This window comes from Haliotis asinina, chromosome 5, assembly GCF_037392515.1.
Source record: "Haliotis asinina isolate JCU_RB_2024 chromosome 5, JCU_Hal_asi_v2, whole genome shotgun sequence".
Classification (NCBI taxonomy): domain Eukaryota; kingdom Metazoa; phylum Mollusca; class Gastropoda; order Lepetellida; family Haliotidae; genus Haliotis; species Haliotis asinina.
Window position 1 is genome coordinate 2,607,616 of NC_090284.1, and position 21,997 is coordinate 2,629,612.

Below are 21,997 nucleotides of genomic sequence, written 5' to 3' on the forward strand. Positions count from 1 at the left end.
GGTGGTCCCCATGGGTGTTGAAAGTTGGCCATGTGTTAGTTATCCTTCAAAGCACAGTCTTGCCACTGATGTGACAACTGGTATCTCAGTATACTGGCATTTGTCCTTACAGAAAGCAAACAATCTCGCACAGCACATGCACATTTAATATTCATCTTTTTAAAGAGTCTTGCACTTCATGTGACATTGCAAAGCAACCATATTGGCAATGTTTGAATCCACAGTCTGTTCTTATCTGCCATACTTATGCAATCACTGTAAAGCATCAGGTTTCCATGGTATTAGGCTGACTGTTACATGATGACTGATGGTAAAAGAACCATTAGTATAATGCATGAAAGATCCACTAACAATGACAGCACTGATCTGGTCAATGTACAACAGCCTGTAGACATAGTTCAAAGGGCACATTTCTTACCAATGTTAAATACACCTACCACTGTTTCACCCAAGAAGAGACTTCGGTATTGTCTGTGAATGGAAGCATACATGTGGGACCCTGAGAGCACTGATTAAAAACTTGGACAATAAGACAAACTGTCTTTTTATAATACATAATGAAAATCTGGAGACAAGAAAAATATATTATTCCGAACAATGCAACACAGAACTACCCATCATCAGCAAATCGAAATGCTCTTCTGTTGGTGTGAATGGCCTAATTTTAGGAACACATGCATCATGTCAATCAAATGCCATGAAAACGCTTGCCATTAATTTATTTTCTAATGAACACTTTACACGATGAAAGCAACATTGTAAGTTAGCCATAAATACATTCTGAATCATGAATGACAAAAAAATACACAAATAATTTCAAATATATTCATCACTTACAAACATACAGAACTGCAGTGCTACACAAAATTCATAACTTAGAGAAACCCTGACCCAGATTAGCCATTATTTAGCTATACTTTCTGATCTAATCAGTTCAAGGGGCACTGATGCGGAGCAAATAATGTTTCTCGCCAACGGTTTAATTACGAAACCAAGCTGCAAATTGGTCAGCACCCGCTTCCTCCGCATTAGCAGAATGTCTTCACCCTAAACAGTGAGGAGGACGGATGACCATCACATGCTGTTATTTGAAAACATCACTGGTATTCCTTGTCAGTTTGTAATAAAATATCCCAGCAGTGTATTTTTTTTTTTATGCCTAGATGGTATAGTGACTGACTTTATATTTAGACAGTTTTGAGGGCTGGCCCAGCTGTCATAGCAAAAATCATATGTAAATTTTGGTAGCTGTGCCCCTGGTTTATTATCTATGGTAATAAAAACACTTAATTTATTTGAATTGGTAGAGGAATCTGAAAATTTCTGAAAAAAAATTATACCTATTTACCCAAGCACACAGCAAATGCCTATGTGTATTTCTTATGTAACAACGAAGTTCCGTTAGTATCCTCAAAACAGTTTCGGCCCATAAGTGTTTTCAGGCTGTATGCGAAGCAGAGATTACATCTTCCTTGCCATAACCCGCATTTGATGGTATAAACCTACATGTGTTATTTGTCATCATTCACTTGATGGTCAGTTAATGAATTTATAATAGGTGTAGTTAGTGGTAACCCGACCTGGATTACCCAACAGGTGCCCTTTTTGCATTTCTCTTGTCTGGAGTGAATACTCAACATTATAAATTAAAGGGTGATGTGGCAAATGTATTGCATGTTATGTAATATGTGCATGTAAGTGATGCAAGAGGGTTTATCAGCTGAGCTACAAAAACAAACCAATCTAAGGATTAACTGATAACACTCGTATTGATTAATTACTTCCACAGCGGATTTGTCAAAAAGGCAGTGTTTATGTGTGTGGATTTACTAATCTATACTGATTACACCCTGTCATAAAGTGCAAGTGTAAAAACAACATCCTTCATTCAAAGAATTAACCGCCACTACCTTTATTGATTGATTGCTCATTATTGGCTAACTAATGGCGGACATCATGCAATAAGTTGACAGGTGTGCTATCTTAGGGTGACCAGTGAGACTTTAGTGTTAAACATTCTGAAATGATGTGTCACTTTTTTGCATATTAGACTGTTGAAAGACACAAGATCTTATATCAGCTGCAGATGAATGGCATATCGTTTTCGCTTTTGGATATTGATGGATACGTTCCTGAATGAGGTAACAGCCTGACATTGTTGCTTTGACTTTAGTCTGTTTTAAATTTAATATCTGCATTTTGTTTTAATTTATTCAGCAGAATCTGCATTACAGAAAACATGCACTAGGTCGCGAATAGCAAGTGTGTGAAAGATGATTCACGTTGGCAATCTATACAATGTTTAGATATTACAGTCAGGTTATAAATCCACTATAAGGATAAGTATACCATGTGGTTTCAAAATACATACAAATATATCAAGAAACTAATTATGGTTATAAGACAAACAGTTAATACGTACACTGACTTCAGTCCTAACTATTTTGTTTTACCACTGGCAGATGATTAACATCAAAGTGTTTCATCTGTTTTTATAATAATGACTTCATCTTTGTTGGTCAGTCTATACGTAAACTATCAACTGCGCAGTCATGAATTCTGGGATATAATCCAGGTACTCACAGGAGAAAAACAATAACAAAATGGAAATTGCTCTGCATCAGTGCCCCATTAATGGTGATGAAATATATATAGTTAACAATATTCACTCTGTTTGAGAAAGACAACTGAAACCCTGTGATAACAGACTGAGGTCTTCTATAAATGCCATTCACGTTCTGGAGACTGGTAAGATTATTGCACAATATCCAGGAGTGACAATGGACATCCTTAGTAGGTCAGGAGATGTACATCCACTGTGGTAATTGTACGGTGCCAGGAACAGGCAAACCTATGTGATCATTTTGGCACTCATCTTTGTAAAGGACAACTATCTTTGATTGATTGATTGAGTTTAGTTTTATGCTGCACTCAGCAATATTCCAGCCATATGGTGACAGTCTGTAAATAACCAGATCTGGACCAGACAATCAAGATCATGAGTATAGATCTATACAATTGGGATACAATGACGTATCAGCCAAGTTGGTGAGTCTGACCCCCCAATCCCACTGTAGTCGTCTCTTACAGACCTCTGCCCAGCTAATCCACCATTGCAATCCACTGCTTGATCAACCTTGGTTTCCCTAGGAGGTGCTCCATACTAAATAAGAACTGTTTAACAAGTGCTGAAGATAGAGGTAGAAAAGCAGGTGTTGACATCACAGCTGGCAATGATTGTGTTGTGGACTCAGGTAGCGAGTACAACATGAGTGACTAGGAAGTACTGTGGTGGTGAGGGCCTGACTTGACAACAAGTGGGTTGGATAGACGAAATATACTTGGAAGCATACTGCTGATGTTAGTAAACATTTCCTCTGATAGGCCCTGAAACCAGAACAAGTTATCAGTCAAAACCTGCATTTAGCTCAATAAAATCATGTCAACACACCCTGTACATCACACTCCCATACATCACCACTGTACATCACCACCTCATACATCACCACTGTACATCACCACCCTGTACATCACCACTCTGTGCATCACCATCCCATACATCACCACTCTGTACATCACCATCCCATACATCACCACCCTGTGCATCACCACCCTGTACATCACCATATCATACATCACCACTGTACATCACCCTCCGGTACATCACCATCCCATACATCACCACCCTGTGCATCACCACCCTGTACATCACCCTCCGGTACATCACCATCCCATACATCACCACCCTGTGCATCACCACCCTGTACATCACCACCTCATACATCACCACCCTGTACATTACCACCCTGTACATCACCATCCCATACATCACCACTGTACATCACCACCCTGTACATCACCATCCTGTACATCACCATACTGTACATCACCACCCTGTACATTACCATCGAATACAACACCACCCTGTACATCACCACAGTGTACATCACTTCCCTATACATCACCACACTGTACATCACCACACTGTACATCACTTCCCTATACATCACCACCCTGTACATCACCACCCTGTACATCACCACCCTGTACATCACCATCCTGTACATCACCACTGTACATCACCACCCTGTACATCACCATCCCATACATCACCACACTGTACATCACCATCCCATACATCACCACCCTGTACATCACCATCCCATACATCATCACCCTGTACATCACCATCCCATACATCACCTCCCTGTACATCACCACCCTGTGCATCACCACCCTGTACATCACCACCCTGTACATCACCATCCCATACATCACCACACTGTACATCACCATCCCATACATCACCACCCTGTCCATCACCATTCCATACATCACCACCCTGTGCATCACCACCCTGTGCATCACCACCCTGTACATCACCACCCCATACATCACCACACTGTACATCACCATCCCATACATCACCACCCTGTCCATCACCATCCCATACATCACCTCCCTGTACATCACCACCCTGTGCATGACCACCCTGTACATCACCACCCTGTACATCACCATCCCATACATCACCACACTGTACATCACCATCCCATACATCACCACCCTGTCCATCACCATCCCATACATCACCACCCTGTACATCACCATTCCATACATCACCACACTGTACATCACCATCCCATACATCACCACCCTGTCCATCACCACCCTGTGCGTCACCACCCTGTACATCACCACCCTGTAAATCACCATCCCATACATCACCACTGTACATCACCACCCTGTGCATCACCACCCTGTGCATCACCATCCTGTACATCACCATCCTGTACATCACCACTGTACATCACCACCCTGTACATCACCATCCCATACATCACCACACTGTACATCACCATCCCATACATCACCACGCTGTACATCACCATCCCATACATCACCACACTGTACATCACCACCCTGTACATCACCACCCTGTACATCACCATTCCATACATCACCACCCTGTCCATCACCACCCTGTGCGTCACCACCCTGTACATCACAACCCTGTAAATCACCATCCCATACATCACCACTGTACATCACCACCCTGTGCATCACCACTCTCTGCATCACCAACCTGGGGGACCAGGAACTGGATAGTGCGTGACTGTTGGCTGCTGTAAGTGGCCATCTCGATCATGAATCCCTTGACACATTTGAAAAGTAGCTCTGCCCGTTTCATGCACCAGGGTATAGTCATCTCCTGGTGATCACAAGGCAAACATGTGGAGGTCTACAAAGGATGTGTGAGTGAGTACTTTGTTAGCAGTTCTTTGACCAGTACTTTGGTTATATCATTTAGTTAGACGAAAGCATGAAGCAATAGAGGTTTAGGGTGACTCCCTCTTTGGTTCAGGGGTTGAAGGACCAATCATCACGCTTGGCACAATTCTGGGATTCCAATCACATCCTCCTAGTACAACACAGTGAATAGCGGCATATTCTATAAATAAGCAGTCAAGGGGAGACAATTTGAAATTTGCAGTATTCTTTACTCACAAACACTTCAGTTCCCAAAATATCGCAATATGTACAGGTGCTTGAATCACAATATGTTGCAATAAAATTTATTTGTCAATATGTGAAAAATAGGATCAACATGTACAATTAGTGGTACTTACTGTCAAACACTTAAGTTTCCAAGATATCGCAATATGTACCGGTGCTTGAATCGCCATATGTTGCAATAAAATTTATTTGTCAATACACAGCCCTATTCTTTATTGCATGTAATCTTATTATGCAGAGATCACCGTAAGGTTTGTGTTGTTTTGTGTGTGTCCATGACAGTGAGTCCATGGCACAGTGGTCTCTGCTGGGGGTTAAGGACATAGCAAACTTATAACTCACTACAAATGTTCCTGGCCTGGTAACAATAAACATAAAAGGAGCTCTCAAACAGTGTAGATCTCAAAATACTGAAAGCTCTGAGCACATCATACTTCATGTGAAACTAAAAATGAATGCAAGTTTATGAAAAGGACATTTTTTGGCCCTCTGTATTTGTTTAAAATGTTACAGTGAAGAGACAAATTATTTGTCTTCTTTGCACCTGCATATAGAAAGAATATCTGTCCAGCAACAGAGACGTTTATGAGCAGAGTATAGATAATGAGGGTAAGTATGGTTTTTAGCAATATTTCTGCAATATGACGGCAGGGAATACCTGAAAAACACTACAATCACTCAACACTTTTAGAGAACTGATCTCTGGCTTTGGCCTGACATGCAAAGGAATAGAAAGGAGTAGTAGTATAGGGAATGACAGTTCTAAAACACTTTCAAGAAATGTCTCTACAAAGCCTTATTTACTAAATAAGGCTTTGGTTGGGCCATTAGCTCTTGCTACTATTACCCCTACTACAAAAAGGTTGGGTGTCTATGAAACAGTTTACCGTGTATTGGTTGGAGGTAACACTGTGCCGTACGGTACGATCAATAATTCTTCTCTTACAAACCCCCTACCCGGCCCATCCCTCAAGTAGTATAAGTTAGGTTCTTCGGCTTTCATATCCACTTTATCTATGTTGTAAGTTTTGACTGACCATATAGGATCGGTGGCCCGCTTACGGCTATCGCCCTCGTGTTCCCCCTACTACTTAACGTCTGTGCCTATGTCATGTTTATATCGATGAAACAGTTTAACGTGAACCGCCTACGATCTCTTTGGTGTTCATAATAAAGGCTTGCTGGGCTTTTTGTATCCCCTGTTCTATGTACTTTTTTTTCTCGTCCTCGCTGATAGCAGACTTACGAGACTTGGATCGAATATCTTGTTTCATTCCGTTATATTTTTTGAGTTCAGAGAGGATTGAACGAAACTCCTCTTCTGAGATCTTACTATCAGAGAGTGCCGTGGAAATACGCTCACTCACTGTGTTCAGCTTTGCTTCGGCCAGAACCCTGATCTCGTCGTGTTTCAATGCCTTACGATTAAGTCTGCGTGATACTAACTTAAGCGCCAATCCTGCCAACCCTGCCACCCCAGCTGTTATTTCAATACCTAGCACTATAGGTGCAGCCACGATGGTAGCTAACAACCCAACACCTGCCGCCCCTAGTCCCATGCTGGTTGCCATAAGGGTAGTGTCAGCCCCGTCCACGATATTGAAAGCTCTATTATATTTTTTACATAGTGCTTTCCGCGTGTCACGGTCTTGTTCTAGTTGACGTTTCACATCACATAACTGCCTCAAGCGGAACCCATCTACGGTTTCCAGTGTCTTCGCTACTTCCTCTACGACTGGGTACAGACCCATCCTATAATATATATTTTGAAAGATATTTTAATTGGGTTTCAGTTAATAGTCTATCAATGTATTTGAAGCCTACAAGGTCTATACCACTAGATATGGTAATAGGTGAGAGGCTAATAGACTTTTCTGTTGTAATAAAAACCCCACGGAGGCTTATTAAGCGGTTTATAGGACTCGTGAGGTTATCCCGTCGTATAACAATACGGCAATATTTGTTTAGGTGTTCTTCACCCCAGTGTATTACCACCCAGGGTAAAATTGGGATTGCTCTCGTGGTATTTCCCGCGTTTTTATCACTCTGAAAGAGGACTTCTATGATGATTGTGGAAGGGGTGGCTAATAACTCAATACGACTCGGGGAAAGTACATTATTACCAAATGTTAATTTATTGCTTGGTTCAAAAGACCTTAACCCAATTTTTTCTTCACCAAAACCTATCGTGGCTGCTACGTGATTCTCCGGAATGAAATCCCCGACCCAGATACCGTTGTTCCTAATCTTAGAGATCCACGAATTTTCGTCTATTGTGATATAAGGTGAGGCGAGTGTTAAGTTGATCAGCCATTTGGGCTCTTTAAAATCTGATAACGACACCCGTCTGTACACGTTGTCTTTGAAGTGCAGGATATATAAGGTGTCTTCCTCACCAGGCTGATCGAATCCCTCCGTATCTCCTAAGTCGTTAAGCGTAGTGTTGGGATGATGACTGGTCATTATTATACTATTACGATATAATTTCCAACTGGTTTTCTGATAATAATTCAGGGGTGAACTTCATACCCATGAAGTGTATGTTGTCAGACAGGAAGATATTGATTAGTGATATCTTGTTTTCCACGATCACGTTGACCCCCTGCAGACTGGTGTTGGAGCCGACACCCACCCGCACGTAAACGTTGCAAACTTGATACTGGTGTCGTTTCACCCACCCGAGTTTGATCCCCTTCACGATCTCGACATCATTCCCCGATGGTTCCCCTAGGTAGACTTTGATGACCAGTGTTGAGTTTGCCGGTAGATCCTCTAGTATAGTGACCACACCTTCGAATTCAGACACCAACTGCAATTTCACGTTTTGTATGGCTGGTTTACTCGATAGCATGTGGGCTGCTATAGTGTTGACTGGGCTGACGACTACGCTACGTCTCTGAGTTGGGACGTAAGCCACGAGCAGGGTTCCATTGTTCACGACTTTGTTTAGGTGGTTGTCTTTGTTATCTGTGAACACGTAAGGGGAGACGAGTCTAATATTGAGAAACCAGTCGTTATCGGGTAACAACACCCACTTGTCATCTTCGGTGAAGACGAGCATATATGGCTTGTTTCGGGCGACGGTAGTGCTCTCAACATCGTCTAAGTCGAACAGTTTACCCCCGAACGATGGGTATATTATCCAATTATTATTACCGGTGTTGACAAGGGTGTACTTAGTGTTGACTGTTGCTCTTGTGGTATCTACTATATCACTTAGGGTTCCACCGGAGGGGATTTCAACGCGTTTGTAAATGTTGTTTTTCAGTTGCAAGGCGTACGATTTACCATCTACTCCGGGAGCGTCGAAACCGCGAGTGTCTCCAAGGTCGGAGATCCCGATATTGACACATTTTTTCACTCCGGGCCCTTGTGCGCTGGTCATTTTATATGAAGCGTTAAGCTGAGGTATCCTATATTTACAGGATTATGATTTATATCTAACACCGATATTGTCAACTCAGGTATGTTGCCCTGGATTAATCTCTTATACTGCCGTGGTGAAAACGACTCGGTTCTACCGTCGTTGTATTTCTCAGTTTTCACCGGCACTGCTCTCAGTATAGTGGAAGGGTGACCTCCTTGAATGTTGTACGTTGTGCTCACCTGATCGAGATGAATGTACAGCTCTCGGTACGGTACTAGGTCAGGTAACTTCGTGCCTGTGACGGTTGTTGTTGGTTTTATCTCGTCAGGAGACATACCGAGTATCCTCGCTAATGGTCGGCCGAGCCTCAAGGGGTTTCTTCCGTTGTTGATTAACACCACTGTACCGTTTGAGTCGTTCATCTTGAGTTCGGCTCCCAGGGGTTTGAAGACCTCGTCGTTTAGAGAGCACACGCTGTAGTAGCCGTCAGTTATCTGACTGCGAGTTCCACTGACGAACAGCTTATTGTTGCTGGCGTTGATGTTAGTCCATTGCGGTAGGTAGGTGATATCGCAGAGTGCGACTTCGAGTTGGCCTGACGTGTTATCGATCGCGTGCGTCAGCTGAACGGCCTCACCGCTCGTTATTCCTGGAAGTGTTATGTACATATTATAATATATGAATTATATATTATAATATGGATTTAGCACACTTGAAAATCGTGGTGAATGCAGATGGTACGGGGTTTAAAACAACCTTTATTGATATCTTTGAAAAATATATCGTGTCCGTTAATAACGATCAGGCGGTGGTAAACTGGAATCAAAACCCAATGCAGTTTTGGCAGAACCAACTCAACTTTGCTGTGTGGTGTGCGACGACAGGGTCGGGTGTGACACCAGACTACGGTATAGACGAACTGAGTAAGGCGGTTATTTTGTTTCATATTTATTATCAAACGAGACGAATATTAAAGGAAATAAAGGCTCCTCTTCCCCAAGATATAGGGTGGAGTATGACGAATAACGGCTATGATAGACGCGCTTATGAACGTATTTGTGGGGAGTTTGAGATTCCAACGAATAAAGACTTTCGCCTTCCTGGTGTGAACCATGGTCTCGGTATAGTTCTCGTGTACTTCTACAGGTCCGGAACATATTATGCCGGTTCTAAAGATGGTTCATACAACCCAAACCGTCATACATTTACAGGCCCCACAACGAATGAAAAGATCCATGTCAGCTGTATAAAGCAAACCAATCCTGATGCAGCCACAGCCTGGACTAAAATGATCTCAAAAACATCGAAAGGATTCACTCGTGCTGGTACAATACGCTTGAACGACTCGATTCGAACGTACGTGTGGGCGCTGTTGGGTGCGCAGTCGATGACGCGTTCCAACATCCTCGGTAAGGGAACTGCTTACGACGCTCAGACACAATTCGTTTCCAACGTTGAGGATGCTATCAATTCTCCAGTTGATCTCCCGAGGGCCATCGACCGTTACCAAAACGTGTTAGAATACGCCAGATCGAAAGTCAATTACGTGTTCGGCGTGGGGTTGTACATGGCTCCGAGTGATATGCAACTGAGAATAAAAAAAGTGGTGGGTTATAACAACAAAATAGTCATAGCCACGGCGGACCAAAAGTTGGGTATCAACCCCGATATTAACACCCCCTATATCCCACACATCCCACCACGTGAAAAGGGTATAGTGGCGCCACCCCCGGAGTCTAAAGTTCATGTGCCCCCCACACACCCCCATATGCATGTGGGGGTACCCCCCTATCAGCAGCATATCGATAATAAAACGGCCCTAGTGGTTGGTGGGGTAACTTTGGGACTTATTTGGTTAAAGATTTCTTAGCCGCTACGTACACCAGACCCGCCACGGCGACGATGGCTGCCCACAGGTTTTGACTGAGCCACATGGCAGTTTTAGACAGAGCGCTCAACAACCACGAGACGATGCTACCCAGGATGCCGGGAAGGGCTTCGGCGGCTTTACCAGCCAGTTTAGCTAGGCCTTCCCCGAGTTTTTTTATCCAGTCTTTAACACCCCCACCGCCACTTGGAGTTCCCCCGCCGCCGGCAGGCCCCACAGGGGTTCCTCCCACCAGTGACACCACCAGGGTTGATATGATGAAACCCAATGCAGTCAGAATGCTGGCGATGGTGATCCCTTGCTCCCGGAATAATATCCGAATCCTGTCTGCTAACGTGGTGTCTCGGTGGAGGACTTGATTGATGGTTTCCCGCACACGGCTGACCTGGGATCTAAGCTTTTCTTTGTAGCCGGACGCTGTCGCCAACCATGTCTGCCTTTCATCTTCCAAATTACGTATTCGTTCCTCGATGGTGGCTTTCATAGACTCGTCCTCAGTTTCACCGAGTTTTTTCTTTTCATAGGCGATGTGGTCGTCTATCTCACTCATTTTGGCCGTGCTTTTCCAGAGCTGACCACGAATGGTTTGCATCAACAGGTCCAACCCCCTCAGTTCCCGAACGGTAAATTCGAGCCCCGGGAAGGGCTCGTTCTCGTAGTCGGCCAACACCTTTTTAATATCATAAGTCATGTTTTGATCTGATGTGGCGTCCCTGATGTCTTCCAGACCTTGAACTAACTTCGGAGGATACTGCTTAGGTCGCGCGCCACCGTAATCTGTGAAGCCTAGTTCATCGCGGATAAAGTCATTCCCATGTTTACCGGCCAATGTTGATAAAGCAAGCGGTTCTCTAGTGCGTTTATTCATGAGATCGATCTCCGGGCGAGACTTCAAACGCAGCGTGCCATTGCTGAGGGTAAAATCGGAATAGTTCCTTCCCAACGGTTTGAGTTTGGATTTATTTTCAACTGCGTTGTAATAATCATCGACGGCGCCCTTAAGGAGCTCGTCACTTTGCGAGAATGAGGTCTCCTGGTCATCATTGAATGCCTGGGCACTATCGTCCCACATATCATCCATAGGTATGTCTTCATCCATTAGTATTAAAAATATATTTCTTTTATATAACAATGTACGGCAGAAAATTAGATCCTTTCAGAAGATTGAGAGAGCCATTAGGCGCCAGAGCCGTGCGACAGTCGGTGACCATCACCAACAATCCCAGCAAGATAGACCAGAATCAAACTCTGCTGGTTAGATTTCCAAACCTTGGTGAGAATGACCTCATTGTACCAGGCACTGTTCGACTGGCGTTCAATATCACGTTGACCTCCGACAACGACAAACGCGAGCTAGTGCGGAACGTGGGTCGAGCTATCATCAAGAAAACGACCGTCAAGATCAGCGGTAACGAGGTGCTGAGTATCGACGACAGCAACGTGTTTCACTGCTACAAAGATCTCTGGAAAAGCGAGGGAGAACGAGTCAATGATGTGTACCAGGGTATCAGCAAATCAACCCGGGCGCGCATAGGGTATGTCTTCACGCAAGACCAGCAAGACAAGCTATCGGACGGTGAAAAGGCCATCGCTCGAGCATACGGGAATCGATTCTGCGTGCCGCTCGACTTCGAGTTGCTCACGGGACACGCGCCGTTTTACCAGGCCGCGCTGGGTGATAGACTCGAATACGAGCTCACGTTTAACGACTATAGCAAAGTAGTGCGTACGCCGAACGGTGATGAGGCCAGTTATGCCATAGACAACATCTCTCTGGAGTTCGACATGGTCACTAGCCCGGAGCTGGCCAGGCAGGTTCGAAGCCAGTACTCTGGGAAGATGGCTATCCTGTACGATCGCGTACTGAGGCATAGATCAGTCGTGCGAGATAAGAGCGACACTGTGTGGAATATCAACCTGAACGTGCCGGCGCGATCGATGAAAGGTATCCTGGTCGTCCCCGTGGAGGATTACGAGCCATTCCGGAGGGACAGCGAGAAGTTTTTCAACCCCGAGATTGAAAAGGTGGAAGTGACCATCGAGGGCGTGCCCAACCAGCTGTTCAGTCATGGTATGAGACCACACCAGCAGTGGGATGAGATAAAAAAGCTACCAGTGGGGGATTACATAACAAAGGACCTGGACCTCGGCTCCGTGCAGATTGGTGAATACCTGACCACCAAGTACGCCCTATGGTTGGACATGCGATCCACGGATGATGATAAACTGCACGGTAGCGGGCGCCGTATAGATAACGGCAGCGAAGGGATAACCATTCAGATTACTAAGAAGGCTCAACCCGCTGGTAAGTTGAAATTAAATCTGTACGTTATTATGGACGCGCAACTTAATATAGACAATGGGAGATTCGTGCAAGCCATCTACTGATGGGGGGTACCCCCACACCCCCCAGGGGTACCCACAACTACCCACTGACCCACACTGCGCCATAGTGTGCGGGCAGACTGGCTGTGGGAAGACCGTTTTCGTGTTGGATATGTTGGAGGGTTACTACAAGGATGTGTTCGATAACATCGTTATCATGTGCCCTACTCTGAGCATGAATAAAACGTACGCGCGACCTTGGGTGATGACGGACCCGGACGTACACAAAATCGACCCTGGAACACGCCTGCAGGACTGGTTGAAAGCTCTTCACGAGAAATTTAAAGGGGAACCGACGCTGTTCATACTGGACGACTGCAGCGCTAATCGCGAGATAACAAAAAAGAGAGACATGCTATCGTACCTGGCCTTCTCCGGCCGGCATGCAAATCACAGCGTCTGGGTGCTAACGCAGAAGTTCAACTCGGTGTTGAAAGACCTCAGGGAGCAGACGCGATGGGTGGCCTTATTTCACTGCAAGGACAGGGATTCGTTCGAGGAGTGTTTGAGAGAGAACGATGTGATGAGTAAATTAGAACGGGAACGGGTGAAGAAACAGCTCGCTGAAACTAAACACGCTAAGCTCGTTCTAAAAACCGACCAACCAGTAGCATATATAGTATGCTAAGCAAAGCTAAGCTAAAGCTAAGCAAAGCTAAGCAAAGCTAAGCAAAGCTAAGTATATAGCTATGATATTTGAAGTATTTATCGTGTGCAACTTAACCTTCATTTCTCTGTGTTTTGCCTGCATCGGGTATTATATAGTTAAAACTAAATCTTACTTGTTATATTATAAGATGGAGTGTGAGGAATTGCTCGAACAATTGTCTGTGGAGGGTTCCCCCACGCCGCCGGCAGGCCCCACTGATGACAAGCGAGAGAAACTGGTGGCGTTGGCTGTTGGCGGCAAAGCCAAACATTACTTTGGAGACTACACCCCGGATAAAATTCACAAAATGTCAGCCGAAGAAATCGATAAGCTATTCGCTAGATACGAGTCCCGGCTCGGAGCAGAAATGACAAAGACAACAGGATCGGCTATGACCCAGATATACACCGGTATTGTATCACACTTCCTTCCCATTCCACCAGAGCGCCGACTTTACCTGTGGGAGGACCTCGAGAAAGACCCTTTTATCGAACACGCCGTGAGCTCTATCAGCTGCGGGCTGTACCACAAATATGGTATGTTGTTGGCTCCAGTGACGGCGGCGATTATCACGGCAAAGCATTGTCAATTTGAGAGAAAAAATAATAATAATAGTATAGATGGATGCTGCTCCCGAGGTGATACCCCCCACAGTGATGGAAGTGGCCCCTTCACAGGAACCCCCAACAGTGAGGGAATCCCCACTGGGGGAAACCCCCAGAGTGAGGGAAGTGACCCCTTCACAAACAGTAACCAGACAGAAGAATCCTAAGAGAGTAGCTGCCGGTAAAAAACGGTGGTGTAACCAACATAAAGTGACCAACCCCCGACTGTTGTTGGCTGTAGGCGTAACTGCTGCCGTGGTTATAACATGGTTATACGTGGGGGTACCCTCCCACAGTGAGCCCCCACCCAACAGTGAGCCCCCCACCCCCACGGTAGACCCGCATATCATGTTATAATTTTAATATTTTATATCATATACATAATGTCTGAGGGGAAAACGTTCGTCAACGACGCATACCACGCCACAGTGGTCGCCAGTCTAGCCGTAGGGTACGCTCGGTTGACTAAAATGGTGCTTAAACAACCAACTATCAAGCTAGATTTCAACCTGCAGGATATGGGTATGCTCATAATGAACCTTGGTATGGCGATGGCCACAAAAGACATCCTAGTAAAACAAGGAATAATACCTGATAATATAATGAAATAAATATAGGGATGGCCACGATAGCTATGATGGTCGGTGGGGCGTTAGTGAATGCCCTGGCATTTTCCGGGAGTAATTTCCTCTTCTCGAAACTACGAGATGATCACGCGGCTGAAATACAGGAAGAAAGGAAGCGGCACGATCTCGCTACTGAGAAATTACAAAGAGCACAGGCCGATTACGCTAAAAAACGCCTCCAGAGGATCGATTTTATTAACGAACAACTCCAGCGTGAAAACCATGCCGTTCAAACATTCAACGATGTCGATGAAGCAATGAAAGAATACTACCTACTAACTGGTAAACAATTGGAACCGCTAAATAAACCCACACTCGCTCAGTACTACACACCATCCAAGGGACAAATGAATCGTGAACTGGGCTTCATAGTGTTGGGTATAGCAGCTACTGCGTTGGTTGCGAAGCAATTAAATTAAAATACCTATATAAGTAAACATGAGACCCGCTCCATACCGATGCGAATACATACTTATGGGGAAGACCGAGGCCTGTGGTAGGAAATGCAGGAATCAGGGGTTCTGTTGTTTCCATATGGGAAGTCCTAACTACACGTGTTCTGTGTGTGGTATCGGGGTTAAAGGACACTACTGTCTATGTAAAGCTCACGGAGCGAACGTAGTCAGACATCAACTCATCTACGAGAATAAAAAAGGCTACATAAAAGAACGTAGGCGACTGCTCAAGATAGACTCCAGTGCGTGAAAGGGTTACCTCCCTTTACTGTGAAGCAATTAGACATTGGTTCTCTTAGGTGTAAACACAATGTCTACTGTACGCGAGCTCAAGCGGGTCGCAAAACAGAGAGGTGTGATCGGGTATTCTCGAATGCGGAAGTCAGCATTGTTGAGATTACTAGGTTTAGAAGCCCCTAGTTCAGTAAAACAATTAAAAGCTCAAGCAAAACAGCTTGGATACACGGGTTATTCAAACCTGGGGAGAGCCGGGTTAACCGCATTGTTATCACATGCCCCCGTAGCAAAACCTCCCACTGTAAAACAACTGAAAGCCGAGGCACACGATTTGGGTTTAGGCGGGTATTCCCGTATGAGAAAACCACAGCTTGTAGAATTATTACGACAGAATAGAGCTATTGACCTACAGTTCGTGCGCACTGAGCGCGCTGTAGGCAACTATTTGAGAGGTTGGCGCATGCACGTTGATAGAAACATAGACATTACAGATATCAAGCCTCTGATAGCTGATAAGGTCAACCAGGAACTAAATAATCTAGGAAGTATCAAGTTTCAGATCACAGTGAAAATGTCGCTCGATAAGCAGGTTGGGAGTACCACTGAGTATGTTCAGCCTTACTTCCGAGGTCAACAAGAGGTCGCCACACATACAGAGACCATTGATACATCAATCGATACCAGTTTTCAGCAGATACGAGAATACCTAGAACGCTACACACACTTGGGGTCCGGGTGGGCTGTAGATAAAATCGATAATGTCTATCTAGACATAGCTAACTACGTGCCGTTCAGAGGCGGGTCATACCTAGCCTTGCCTCCCTACTATAGGAACAAACATGCTATAGTAAACGTTAAGAATAGAGGAAACGATTGCCTGAGGTTAGCTATCAGGTCAGCCTTATTTGCAGCTGACACTAATCCGAACAGGCCTTCTAATTATCCCCAAGACGATGGGCTCAACTGGGATGGTATAGATGAACCCACCCCCATATCCCAGATCACTAAAGTAGAAAAACAGAATAATCTGGCTATAAATGTCTTTGGGCACGAAGGTAACACAACAATAGTACACAGGGTCAGCCCGGTGAAGGATCGCCAAGTTATCAATATATTCATGATCCAACGAGGTGAAAAGTATCACTACACGTGGATAAAACATCTCAGCCGGTTGTTGCACGACCAGTCGAAACACGATGGGGAAAAACACTTTTGTGTACGATGCCTACACGGTTTCAGTCGAGCTGATTTATTAGAATCCCACCGGGAGGATTGCCAAGGTGTGGGGCAGACGGCCATACGAGTCGACATGCCTAAGGAAGGTGATAATATCTTAAAATTCAGTAACCACAAGAACCAAATGTCTGTGCCTTATATCATATATGCCGACTTCGAAGCCTTAGTTGTGGGGGATACCCCCACACCCCCCAGTGGTGCCGCCGGCGAGGCTCCCAGTGGTAGCTTCACCCACAAGACACAAGAGCATAAAGCCTGTTCGTTTGGATACATTGTCGTCCGTTGTGACGGGGAAACGAAAGCTCCGGTAGTGTATAGGGGCCCTGACGCGGCTGAAAGGTTTCTAAAGTGTTTGCAGGAGGAAGAAAAACTTATTAGGAATGCATTGTATAGAATCGCTCCCATGCGTCTGACCCAAGACGACAAGCTAGCTCACGCTAGTAGCACTAACTGTCACGTGTGTGACTCACCACTTAACGGTGATTCGGTGAGAGATCACTGTCACATAACTGGTAAGTATAGAGGCGCCGCTCACAGCACGTGCAACCTCAAGCTTAAAATCAACCCTAAGACAATAAACATCCCCGTTGTCTTTCACAACTTGAGAGGGTACGACTCACACTTGATCATGCAGGCCATCGCGAAAATCGATGGTAATATAACGTGCATCCCCAACAACATGGAGAGATACATCTCCTTCAGCTTAAACGGACTTAGGTTCATTGACTCGTTTCAGTTCCTCCTATCATCACTCGACAGTCTGGTCAAGGCCAACAATACCTTCCCTATCACCGATCGATACACAGACGCCGAGACTAGACCCCTGCTTATGAGGAAGGGTGTGTACCCCTATGAGTACATGGATAGTTGGGTCAAGTTCACCGAGACCAGACTACCCCCTATTGACTGCTTTTATAGCAAGCTGAATGAGGCGTCCGTCTCACGAGATGATTACTCGCACGCGACTAACGTATGGAATAAACTGGGTTGTAAGAACCTGGGTGATTATCACGACCTGTACTTGAGGACAGATGTACTGCTGTTAGCCGACGTGTTTGAAACGTTTAGGCGGACGTGTTTAAAGCAGTATAAACTCGACCCCGCATGGTATTACACCAGCCCAGGTCTGTCGTGGGACGCCTTGCTTAAAAAGACCGGAGTTAATTTGGAATTGCTCACAGATTACGACATGCACCTATTCATTGAGAAAGGCTTGCGAGGTGGGATTTCCACGGCATCCAAACGATACGCTAAAGCAAATAATCAATACGTGAAAGGTTACGATCCTAACAAACCAACCAATCACATTCTCTACCTAGACGCAAACAACCTGTACGGCTGGGCCATGAGCCAGTATCTACCTACAGGGGGATTCGAATGGGTACCACACGTTGATGTTATGGGGGTTGCACCAGATTCGAACAAAGGGTATATCCTCGAGGTTGACTTAGAGTATCCCAAGGAATTACACACATCACACAACAGCTACCCCCTGGCCCCCGAACGTATGAGGGTTAACCCAGACTGGATGTCTGAGTACCAACATAACTTGTCAGGTGGGCGTGTGACAGACGTTGAAAATTTAATGAATAAGACCAAGTACATCGTTCACTATCGCAACCTACAGCTGTACCTGTCGTTGGGTATGAGGCTGACCAAAATACACAGGGTGCTCATGTTCGACCAGAGCCCATGGATGGAACCCTACATCAGAATGAACACCGACCTACGAAAAAAAGCCACCAGTGATTTTGAGAAAAATCTCTACAAGCTCATGAACAACTCGGTGTTTGGTAAGACTATGGAGAACCTGAGGAAACGCGTGACCGTGAAGCTGGTTCGGTCGAGTGAGGAAGACAAGCTCAGGAGATTGATAGCCAGTCCGGCATTCAACCGTAGTAAGATATTCACAGACAACCTGGTTGCCCTACACATGAAGAAAAGTCACATAAAATTCAACCGGCCTGTTTACGTGGGGATGAGCATCCTCGATTTATCCAAACACCTGATGTACGACTTTTACTACAACGAGCTCAAGAAACAGTACGGCGACAGGTGTGAAGTGCTGTACACTGACACGGATTCCCTGCTGATGGAGATTCGAACCGAGGACATGTACGAGGACATGAAAAAACACCTCGATTTATACGACACCAGCGATTACCCTAAGACCCATGCCATACACAGTACGGTAAATAAAAAGGTCCTAGGTAAGATGAAGGACGAGTGTGCTGGCACGCCCATAGCCGAGTACATAGGTTTGAGACCTAAGATGTACTCCATACTGAAAGCCGACAATAGTGAGATCCGGAAGGCTAAGGGGGTTAAGAAGTATGTGGTGAAACAACACATCAAACACGCCAGATTCAAGGAAGCCCTGTTCAAGACCCGTACCTTTAGACATAAAATGAACACACTTAGAAGTAATGGACATAAGATATACGGACTGACTATAAACAAGACGTCCCTGTCGCCTATGGACACGAAACGTTGGATAGCTATTGATGGGATAAACACATACGCGTATGGACATGAAAAAATTTGAGGCTATTTACTACAGCCCGCGTGGGTACTGGAAAGGAGCTAGCGCAGTAGATAAGCTAGCTAAAATAGCGCGAGTACCCCCGGAGGAAGCCAAAGCGTGGCTTGAAAAACAAGCCCTGTGGCAGATCTATTTGTCGGCACCACGCTACGTGCCTAGAAGGAGGTTCGGTATTAACATACCTAATAGCGTCCACCAGGCAGACCTACTGTTCCTACCCCACGACAAGAGGTACAAGTATGCCTTAACCGTAGTGGACGTAGCCAGTCGTTACAAGGAAGCCGAACCCTTGACCACGAAAGATTCGGCCCAGGTAGCCAGAGGATTCGAACGCATATACAAACGCAGTCCGCTCACGTGGCCAACAGAGCTGCAAGTTGACCCCGGACGGGAGTTCATGGGTGCCGTGTCACAACTGCTAGCCAAACACGATACAAAGGTCAGGCGTGGCACGGCCGGAGCCCATCGCAGCCAAGCCATTGTTGAGAGATTTAATAGGACTTTGGCTGAGCGCTTGTTCGGCCATCAGTATGCTAGGGAGATGGTCACCCCTGGAAAACGATCGACTGAATGGGTCACGAGGTTACCCAAGGTGGTGTCGGCAATCAACCATATAGTCACCCGTCTCACCGGTAAGAAACCGGCAGACGCTATCAAACTAAAATCAATAGTTGCAGAGTCGGCCGCTCCATTGCGTGGGAAGGAGAAACAGATACCAGATAGGGCCCTAGTGAGGTATCTATACCAGCCGGGGGAACACGAGGGCGATAGCCGTAAGCGGGCCACCGATCCTATATGGTCAGTCAAAACTTACAACATAGATAAAGTGGATATGAAAGCCGACGAACCTAACTTATACTACTTGAGGGATGGGCCGGGAAGGGGGTTTGTAAGAGAAGAATTATTGATCGTACCGTACGGCACAGTGTTACCTCCAACCAATACACGGTAAACTGTTTCATAGACACCCAACCTTTTTGTAGTAGGGGTAATAGTAGCAAGAGCTAATGGCCCAACCAAAGCCTTATTTAGTAAATAAGGCTTTGTAGAGACATTTCTTGAAAGTGTTTTAGAACTGTCATTCCCTATACTACTGGAGTGGGTGTGTGCACAACTCAGGCATTTCATGGGCTAGGAGTGGTATACTGAGGATGTGGGGTGTGGAGGAGACAGACATGTCATGGACTAGGAGTGGTATAGTGGCGGTGTGGTGGAGACAGACATCTCATAGGCTAAAAGGAGTGGTATAGTGAGGGTGTGGAGGAGATAGACATCTCATGGACTTGAAGGAGTGGCATACTGAGGGTGTGGAGGAGACAACTTACCTCAGACATCTCATGGGCTAGAAGGAGTGGTATAGTGAGGGTGTGGATGTTGTGGCGGAAGCACAGTTTGATGATGTTTCTGATGCTTAGGATGACAGGGTGCCGAGATGTTATATCGGTGGAGCGTACACTATCATCGCACACAAGATGAAACGCTATGTGAACTTCAGACAGGTTGGAATGCTTTGTGATGTAGACATCCCCCACCTGCAGCTTATTGCCCAGCATCTTGTCCTGAACAAACAACACAAACAGGGTCATTTGAATTCATCCGTAACAATGACCATGGTTTTACAAGAAACACATGATTTCACTAATCAGTTTATTTATTACATTAACACAGGTAAACATATCATCAATCAATTCAGTCACAAATAATATTATTAAAATCTAAACATTTTAGATATTTACATACTTACCTTACCACAGGGCTTATGCATATTACCTCAAGAGTTGCTTAGAAGAGATCAGACAGTCCTTGATACGCCATTCTACCGAATGGCTACCTCATGTATCGATGAGTGTATAGGAACGGAAGTGACATGATCTCACTAATCGCGCATGCGCGAGCAATCCAAAACTTCACTTTTACTCAAAACAAAATATGAGTCCGAAGAAGTCCAGAGTGGGGAGGAAAAAACATCAATCGTTGAGTGGGCGTAACCTCTCTATGGTAAGGTAAGTATGCAAATATCTAAAATATTTAGATTTTAATAAATTTTTAACTTACCTTACCATAGGGCTTATGCATAAGAATTCGACAGATAGGACTTCAGAGGGCCAAGCAATGATGAATCAATCTTGTACGAATAAAGGCAAAACCGACGAGGCTAGATGACAAATGGAAATAGACACAGAGAGTAATCTTCAGTAAAAAACCAACTCCAAACAAGCAATCATGAAAAACATTTCACCAAACCATACACTTCCTTAAGACCCCAAGGTAAGAAATTCATAATTACCTAGTGGGTGGAAGGTCAGGTGAGTTGCTAAGCTACCATCAAAGGACCAAAGGACTGGAATCCCTCCACATCTTCGACCGCAACATCATGAAGGTAATGGCGTGCGAAAACAGTGGAAGATCGCCAGAAACATCCTTCCATAATTGCTGGAACGGAACAATTCCTGTGCAAAGCCATGGTGGATGTCAAAGCTCGAATTTAAT

At 45.1% G+C, this 21,997-nt stretch overlaps 1 protein-coding gene across 4 annotated transcripts in view; it reads right to left on the bottom strand.

Moving 5' to 3' along the window:
* Positions 1-128: 128 nt before the first annotated feature.
* Positions 129-21,997, bottom strand: part of LOC137285350 (FERRY endosomal RAB5 effector complex subunit 3-like) — a 40,094-nt gene continuing 18,225 nt past the window's right edge. For 2 of the 4 annotated variants that reach the window (XM_067817724.1, XM_067817727.1), the window contains exons 11-13: positions 20,833-21,066; positions 5,087-5,212; positions 703-3,387 (exon numbers count right to left, since the gene is read on the bottom strand). In XM_067817724.1, the coding sequence (XP_067673825.1) occupies positions 3,277-3,387; positions 5,087-5,212; positions 20,833-21,066 (471 nt within the window). In that variant the 3' untranslated portion in view covers positions 703-3,276. Of the gene's footprint in view, positions 3,388-5,086; positions 5,213-20,832; positions 21,067-21,997 lie in introns of all 4 variants that reach the window. The other 2 variants (XM_067817725.1, XM_067817726.1) reach the window with 2 other exon arrangements.